This window comes from Melanerpes formicivorus, unplaced genomic scaffold (genome assembly GCF_026170545.1).
Source record: "Melanerpes formicivorus ecotype bairdi unplaced genomic scaffold, bMelFor1.0.p_v2 SCAF_37, whole genome shotgun sequence".
Taxonomy (NCBI): domain Eukaryota; kingdom Metazoa; phylum Chordata; class Aves; order Piciformes; family Picidae; genus Melanerpes; species Melanerpes formicivorus.
The window spans coordinates 3,698,006-3,706,915 of record NW_027142389.1 but is presented as its reverse complement, the minus strand read 5'-3'; the positions used below and the strand labels follow the sequence as shown (position 1 = coordinate 3,706,915).

Genomic DNA, 8,910 nt, shown 5'->3' with positions numbered 1-8,910 from the left:
TGCCACTGGGGGTGGTGAGACACTGACCCAGGTTGCTCAGAGAGGTGGTGGATGCCCCATCCCTGGTGGGGGTCAGGTTGGTTGGGTCTCTGTGCAATGTGCTGTGGTTGAAGATGTCCCTGCTGACAGCAGGGAGCGGGGACTAGACAATCTTTAAAGGTTCTTTCCCCCTCAAACCATGCTGTGATCCTATGCCATTGGTGCTGGTGGAGGTCTGGCTGAGCTGCCTACTTTGCTGTTCTCCCTGAAGCCTCTTATCCTCTGAGGAGGATGTTTCTGGAGCAAAGTCCCAGTGGTGACTGGAGCTACTGGGAATCCTGGAGCTGGTGCTGCCAGCAAGCTTGAAACTGCAATATGGGCTTTATGATCAGTCAGCAGGACATACAAATACCTGGCTGTGGTTATTGAGGGCTACCTGAGTGTCCACCTCAGCTACTCAGAGTTGTATTGTTCCCAAAGGACACTGCCAGGCTAAAACCACACTCCCAGTTAAGGTGCTGGTGGTGTGACTGGTCCTGTCTGTGGAGCCTGCTGGAGCTGGCTCGTGCCAGTCAGAGCATCAGTGAGGTTTCACTTGGGTTTCCTGTTTGCCTGCATGCTGCTGGCTTCCTGCCCTCTGGAGCAGCTTTTTTTTCAGTCCCAGGCAAGGAAGGAAAATGTCCTTCTGGGGGTTTGGGTTTGGTTTGTGTTGTGTTTTAATATGAGAGGAGGAGGAGATCTGGGACACAGCACACTGCAGGGCAGTCTGGGTTTTGCCTCTCTCAATGTTTTCTGCCTGTCTTTGGCACCCTGTAAGTACCAAAGCAACTTCCTCCAGCTTGTCTGGATCTCCCCTTGTCTTTGACAACGTGAGGGTAAACCACAGCCCGCTCTGTGCTTCCCAGAATCTCTGCAGGGTTGGAAATGCACATCCAGACATCAGCAGAGCTCTTTTCTATCCACCCCCACTCTGCCTGTGTTTACTTGTACAATGCCCCAAGGGGTTTATGGCGTTGCAGTCGTCGGTGCCTCGGCCCACAAGGAAGGAACCCTCTCAGCCCCCATGCTGGCTGCTGTGTGAGGGGCTGTGCTGGCAACAGGACCTCTCTGAGCCCCAAAGTGGGGCTCTTCAGCTCTGCAGATGGTCTGGTTGCCCTGAGAGGGCATAATGAGACTATTGACAAGCACTTAAAATAATACCCAGGATGCTGAAATGTTTGTTGAGAGAATTTTATTTCCTCCCAAGTCTGAAGCTTTAAGAACACATTTGAGTCAGTTTTGTAAACTTTCCTTGGTACCCAGCCAGGAGCAGGACCTATTCTGGGCTTTCAAGCAAAACTGAGAGGCTTGGATAACATCTTAATCTGCAGCCACAGGCCTTAGCAAAATGCCAAATAACACAAGACTCCTAATAACACAAGAGACAGCAACACCAACTCCCTTCTGCAGCTCATGCTGGGTCTCTGTGAACAAATGTGCCCTGGGAGAAGTCCTCCATCCTTCCTCCCCTTTCCTTGTGGCATGTCCAGTCTCAGTCTCTCTTCCTGGTATTCATCCCCTATTATGAGCTGAGCAACCCAGAGCCCCCCTGAGCCAGGAAGACTTCCTTGGTCAGCTTCTGAGCTGTGTGAGCCGAGCCCAGTTCATTTGAACCCCCTCCTTTTAACACTGGTGTGGTTAGTGGTTAATAACCTTTGCTTGATACAGGTTGGTATGGTTACAGTCTTGCAGTCAGCATTAGGTTGGATGGTTGAACTTTGCAGTCAGCTCAGCTGACTTGGAGATAATGAATTGTCCTGGTCTAAAGCCTCACACAAGCACAGTGGATGCTCTGAGTCACCATGGGCCACAAGTAGCTGGGGTCAGTGCTGAAACCCCCACAGTGCTACCTCCCTGAGCTGTGCTGAGGCTGAGCCACCTGCTTACACCTTGGGATCCAGAATGAGTTTTGGAAATGGCCAATCTGTAGAAGCACTGAAACAACAGAAAGAAGAGGGACCCCAACCCATCTGCAGTGCAGCATGGGAGCAGTTTTGCTGTCAGCAAGAACTATTTCCAGTATCACAATGGAGGACACTGAAAGGAAACAGTCCCCAGCAGCAACACCACCACAACCAGCAAGTCTTTCTGCATCAAAATGTCCTTGTGGGTCAGATCCTGGCATGTGCTGCACACAAGAGTAACTCAAGATGCACTTGGCGACCTAACACGATCTTCACTCCAGCTAGGAGAAGCCCCTGCATGGTTTCAGGAGATGGACTCCAGCAGAAGCTCGTCGGGTGGCACGGGAGGGATTTCCCTGCTGTTTATTCTGCTGAAGAACTTGGGAAGGGACCAGAACTTGAAGGGCCGAAGGTTTCTCCTCTTCATGCGGATGCTGTGCCCGATTTCGGCCACGGAGAGGCTGCTGCCCCGGCGCGGGAAGCGAGCGCGCAGCGCCGCGCAGCTGTGCCGCAGCAGCTGGTCCTGGAACTCGGAGGTCATGAAGTAGTAGAGGACGGGATCCAGGCAGGAGTTGAGGCTCGCCAGGCAGAGGGAGATGGGGTGGAAGCGCAGCGTGCTCCTGTGCACGGCGCAGTCCTGGATGATGTTCTCGATCACCATCATGAAGAAAGGGAAGTTGATGTGGTAGGGGGTGAAGCAGATGAAGAAGACGGCCGCGCACATCAGGACCATGCGCAGAGCCTTCTGCTTCTCGCTGGCGTTCTGCAGCTGCGTGGGGCCCTCCCGCAGCGACTGCCACATCTTCCAGGTGCAGCAGGCGATGATGCCGAAGGGCAGGACGAACCCGAACAGCTCCGCCACCGTCACCAGAGCGATGGAAGCCCCTGGGCTCAGCTGCTTCACCCCCAGGTCTGAGAAGCAGGCGTCGGTGCTGTTGGACAGGGCCGGGCTCCTCACCACCAGCAGGGGCAGGCAGGCTGCCCCCACGAAGAGCCAGACGGCGGCGCTGATGGCCGCGTCGTACCGCCGCTTCCAGCCCTTGGCGCGGAAGGGGTGGAGGAGGAAGAGGTACCGCTGGATGCTGATGCAGGTGAGGAAGCAGATGCTGGCGTACATGTTGAGGTACTTCAGGTAGAAGCACACCTGGCAGAGGAAGCTTCCGAAGGGCCAGGTGCGGTTTATGTAGTAATACATCCGCAGGGGCAGCGAGAGGACGTGAGCCAGGTCGGCCACGGCCAGGTTGATCATGAAGATGATGGCTTTGTTCTTCTTGCTGATGAAGCGGCACAGGACCCAGAGGGCAGCGCTGTTGGCCAGCAGGCCGGGGATGAAGATGAGGGTGTACGTGGTGGCGTACAGGGTGGACTGGAAGGACATCTGGGGGCCGGTGCAGTTCCCGGAGGACACATTGCTCTCCATCTCGGCTGAGGCTCCTCGCTCATGGGGCAGCTAAGGTGGGCAGAGGGTTCCTGCAGGGAGTAAAAACAAGCTGTAAAGCCAAAACCTCTCCAGTTATATCCCCACGTGGAGTAAACACCCTTCAGTACAGAGGAATAAGTTGTGTGTAGGAGTGAGTAGAGCATGTGTGCAGGTCCATGTGCAAGACTATGTGCTGGGAAGGTTGTAAAGCCTCTCATGGGCAGTGGTCCTGAGCATCTGCCACAGAGCTCTGCAGACTCTCTTACCCTGCTATTGAAATTCAGCTCTGTAGCATTAATCTCTTTATTGCTAAAGCCAGAGAGCTTCTCTAGCTCCCTGGGGGTTTTCAGGCCCACTTTCATTGCAAGTACTTTCCTGTCAAAGTCCTGTCAGATTGGTGCTCTCTGATATGTCCACAAGCCATCTGGGTGGGACTGTAAATAAATAGGGACTTCAAATGGGTCTAGACACTGCCTGGTCAGATGCACGCAGAGAGCTGACACGGAATCAGCAGCCGGGGCAAGCATTAACATCGGCAAACAGTGGTGCTGGTGGGCAGCTGAGCGGAGCAGAGGCCAGAGGGAGAGGTGCAGACAGATCTATCAGAGCTCTGGCTCCAGATTTAAGGCTGGATTTATAAGCTATTAGCTGGCCAGGCACACGCCAGTTGCTCTGCTGGTCCTGCTAACTCAATTCCGGCACTCAAGGCACATTGTGCAGGCTTCGTGCTGTAGCAACAGGAATGATCCTCCAGCAACAGCTCAGGACGTGAAGGGAGATAAATACATCTGCATTTTAGTTAGAGGAGAAATTCTCTTCATCCATTTAGCCATTTCACCTCAGCCAGCCAGCATGGAGGGTATTAGAGGGTCACAGGGAGTTCACAGGCGCTGGTGCAGCTCTCCAGAGGGGTGATGGATTTTTGCCACTCGTGAGCAGAGCCCGCAGGGAGATTGCTGCTCTTGTGGCAAGAGGCAGTTTGGCAGCAGCAGGCTGCAAACACAGGGCTTAAAGCATCGCCTGCAACAAAGCAATGCCACTCTCACCTTGGAAACAGAGCCTGTAGCTGCCTGCAAGGTGTCAGGCAGCCCGTCCTGCCCTTCCAGGAGACCAGAGCCTGCTCTGGCAGAGCCCTCAGCACCTCTTGCCACTGAGCCCCCCTCAACAGTGGTATTTAATTAATCAGCAGCCAGCAGCGCTGTTTCCGCAGCCCTGGGCCTGCTGTTTGGCACAGGGATGGGTTTCTGAAAGCTGACTGCTCCTGCACAGAGCCTGGCATTGCTTTGAGATGCAGGGTGAAGGCTCCTCCACCCTCCTCCTCATCTAGGCAGCTCTTCAGGGGGGTTGCCGCATTCTCAGTTTCAGGAGGAAGGTTATACCTTTATGTACACAGATATATCATACTTATACACACACCTCTGTGCACATACATCAAACACAGGCAGCAGCTTCTCAGCTGCCTGCCCACTGCCTGCCCCTCTGTGAGGCACTTGCATCCCTTTCTGAGCACCTTGCTTTCCAAACTGAGCCCTAACCAAACTGCCTTCTCCTCTTTCCTTTCCCCAGGCTTTGGCTGCAAAAAAAACCCAACCAAAACACCCAAAGCCTGAGGCTGAAGTGAAACCCCAGCTGCAGCCAGGCTGCTGGATTAGTGCAGTTTTGGCTGCTGACTGTGCTTTGAGCTGGTAGCCTCAGGTCATAGAATTACAGAACAGTTTGGGTGGGAAGGGACCTTTAAAAGTCATCTGGTCCAACTCCCTGCAGTCAGAGCAGGTTGCTCAGAGCCCCAGATAACCTGACCTGGAGTGGTTTGAGGGATGGGGAGCATCTACCACATCTCTGGGCAACCTGGGATGGTGTCTCACCACCCTCAGCATCAAAAATATCTTCCTTAGATGTGGTGGAAATCTTCCCTCTTTTAGTTTAAAGCCATCACCGCTTGTCCCTTCCAACCTGATGCAGTCTGTGAATCTCTCCTGTCACAACAGGCCCTGCTAAAAAGTCTGTCCTCATCTTTCTTCTAGCCCCACTTTAAGTACTCAAAGGCCACACTAAGGTCTCTGTGGGGGCTTCTCTTCTCCAGGCTGAACAACCCCAGCTCTCAGCCTGTCCTCCCAGCACAGGGTGGGTTCCAGCTGTTGCATCATTTTTGTGGCATCCTCTGAACTCACTCCAGTTGAAGGTTTCTGTTTTCTCCACTGAGCCAAGACAAGGCAGGGGACCAGGGACATCTGTCACGAAGGGACAGTGGGAAACAAACTCCTTTGATCCCTGCAGCATTCCCAAGTGCTCCTCGCCTGCCTGAAAACCCACAACGGGTTTGTGCTTGGCGCTGACCCCGTTCTCAGCCAGTGCCCTTCGCACTGAGACTATTTAACTGTGGAAACACAGTGGCAGGACACTTTGTCTTCACATGCCTGCTGCAAATAAAGGGGGAAGACTGCCAGGGAGAGTGGGACATGCAACTGTTCTCAGCTCTTGTCACAGCCTTCCAGCAGCAGAGGTGACATTTGCTGGTCTGGGCTTGTGAAGAGGGTTATAGAGTGCCCGGTGTCCCTGTCCTGCCATTCCCTCCCTGCCACGTGTCTCAGCCCAAATCCTAAACATTCCCCCTGCAGGCATGACCATGGGGATCCTCTTTGCTGCTCTTCTGCATGTTTTGGCTTTCTCTTGGAGCCCAGGAGTGCCTGTTTCTCATCAGGAGGGCTGGGTGTCACTCCTGGCACCTGGTATGTCAGGTTTTAGGTGACAGCGTTTGCCAGGGCAAGATTGCAGCAGGGAGCTCCTTACCAAGCCTGGGTTCAGGGCAGTGCTCAATCTCTGCAACGCTTCTTGAAAGGGAGATTTTTCAGTTTCTTACTGTTTTCACCTTCCCTCCCACTTGCAGCTTGCCCCAGGCCCCTCCAGCTCCCTCCATGTTGTGCCCTCGGTGGTGTCGGCACCGGGCCGTGGCTGCTCCCATGGGCTTCGGCAGGGCTTTTGTTCAGTGACTTTATAAAGCTTCTACAAAACACTTCCTGCCATTCCTCGATTGTTTACCTACTTCATCCACACATCCTAGGCAGGAATGGGGTAGGGGAGCATTTTTCAGTGGCAAAGCTGAGTTTTATCCAGCTGCCCACTGAAATTACAGAGGGGAGACTGCTAGACCACAGGCTGTGGATGTAGCACTGCAGTTCATTAAACACCAAGAAACTTTGCAATGAGTTAGGAGGTGAAGGCAGCAATTAAAGCCCCCATGTGTCTGTCTCTCAGCATGTCAGCAGCCTCTGCTCCTGGAGGCGTAGGTGGCTGTCACTGGTGGAAATCGCTTGGTAGCTCTGAATCACCCTGACCCCACCCAGCCCCACAAAACTGTGGTTACTCTGCTTACTACTCCCAGATTCTCTGGCAAGCTCACCCTCATCTTTTCCATGGGTTGCTTGGTTGGACAAACCAAGCTGAGGCTGTGTTCCTGGTGTGGCTTCAGGAGCCCCAGAGCTGGGGGACGGGGGTAGAGCTGCCTCCCTTCAGCCCTGCTCAAGCCAGGGATGCTGGAGGGAAAAGCAGCCTAGGGAAAATAAAACCCCACATAAATCTACTCTGGGCTTGCAGTAAGCTCCTGAGGTGGAGCAGCAGAGGTTATGACACTTCTGTTTAAAGCAATCATTTTGTTTGTTTAATCCAGGCACTAGCAGGAAACACATAAACAGAGCTGGTCAGTTATGGCAGCTTCTGTCAGTAGCACCAAAACCAAAGTATTTGGGGTGAAGCAGGTTTTCCTGTCCACTGACACACAGCAGCCTGCTCACATGCACCCAGAGTCACTCACCCACCCCTTGGAGCCCAGCAAGACAGAGTCAGAGTCAGAAGCTGCTGAGGATGTTGCCTGATAAGATCTCTTGAAGAAGAACTAGAAAGTGATAACGTTGCTCAAAGCTGAAGAAAGCAGGCAGCAGAGATGGAGCTTACCTTGCTGTGAGTGCCATCCTTTGGAGGGGTAACATCCATGCTAGGGAGCAGGAGAGGAGAGCTTTCTGCTTTCCCTTCCGAGGGATTTTCTCAGCAGCCCCAGCGCCTCCTCGTTAAACTTCCACATGGTTTGGGAGCGCTGGAATCCTGCCGGCATCTGCAGCCCAGTGGAGTGGCTGCAGAACAGGAAATCCTGTATTTGCCTTCCCCTGGCCACACAAAATGTGTGCAGCTAATGACGTTAAAACAACTGGGAAGGTGATGACGTCGTGGGAGCCAGCCGCCCCTCCGAGTGAGACCTCGGGCGCGGATCTCTTCCCTCCTGTTCTGCACAGCAGTTGTGTGTGAGGTGGTGGTGCTCCTCGGTTGAGCTGCTTCTGCTTTTATCCACAGCCACTCAGCCTTTCCTTGCTAAAACTGCAAAGTACAGAAGCAAAACCCTTCCAGTAAATGCTTGCTGAAGGAAAACTGAAAGCGGTCCAGCGTACGTTAGTGGAAGGCAGGAATTTTCCTGCCTTGCCTTGGATGCTTGGTTAGCCTCAGATAATGGAGGCTATAGGCTGAGGGTTGGGACTTGGTTGCTTACATAATGTGATGGTTTAAGGTGGAGACTTTCCCCAAATACTGTGGTTTAAAAACAGCCATAAAGTGCATCATTCCCCAGTTCTTTCTTGCCTTTTTGCCTCCTTTAACTGCATTAAGAGCTACAAAGATGCTGAGGGGCCTGGAGCATCTCTCTGAGCAGCAAAGGCTGAGACCCCTGGGGCTGCTGAGCCTGAAGAAGAGCAGACTGAGAAGGGATCTGCTCAGTGTTGATCAATAGCTGAAGGGAGCAGCGTTCAAGAGGATGGGGCCAGTCTCTTCTCAGTGGTGCTTAGTGAAAGCACAAGGGGCAGCAGGCTCAAACTGGAACCCAGGAGGTCCCAGTTGAACATGAGGAGAAACTTATTTACTGTTAGGTTGCCAGAGCCTTGGTCCAGGCTGCCCAGAGAGGTTGTGAACTCTCCTCTGGAATGATTCCACACCTGCCTGGACATGATCCTTGGCAATCTGCTGTGGGTGACCCTGCTTTAGCAAGGGAATTGGACTAGATGATCTCTGGAGGTCCCTTCCAAGCCACATCATGCTGGGATTAGGTGAGTATATGATGAAACATGCATCTTTCCCCACAGCATCACAGCCCACTGGCTCAGCAGTTGCCAGGGTTTCTCTGTGCTGGCAGCAGTGCTGCCTATGGGGCTCTCAGTGCACTCCCATTGAGTGCTTCATTTCATGTAGCACAGAGAACAGCAAAGAGGATCCTTGACCTAAAGCGTCCTACGGTCAGTGGAGATGCAGGTACCTCAACCTGTTGGGCAACATCCTCATGAAGGCAAAGGCAAGATCAGTTTCTACAGCACCCTTTGTAGACATATCTGTGAGCTTCTCTACCACTTGCTGATCCGTGGAATCATGGAATCATTTTGTTTGGAAGAGACCTTTAAGATCATCAGGTCCAGCTGTTAACTTAGCACCAACCAGGTCACCACTAAACCATCTCCCTCAGCACCACATCTGCACTGCTTTTAAATCCCTCCAGGGGTGGGGACTACAGCACTTCCCTAACATAAATGTAGT

The 8,910-nt window shown here is 53.0% G+C and overlaps 1 protein-coding gene across 1 annotated transcript; it reads right to left on the bottom strand.

Moving 5' to 3' along the window:
* Positions 1–1,207: 1,207 nt before the first annotated feature.
* On the bottom strand, positions 1,208–8,031 carry LOC137450753 (putative P2Y purinoceptor 10). Its single transcript, XM_068157638.1, has 2 exons — positions 7,294–8,031; positions 1,208–3,392 (listed from the first exon to the last, which is right to left on the bottom strand). Exon 2 carries the CDS (start codon positions 3,340–3,342, stop codon positions 2,227–2,229), a length of 1,116 nt encoding a protein of 371 aa, XP_068013739.1. The 5' UTR covers positions 3,343–3,392; positions 7,294–8,031; the 3' UTR covers positions 1,208–2,226.
* Between the last annotated feature and the right edge of the window lie 879 nt (positions 8,032–8,910).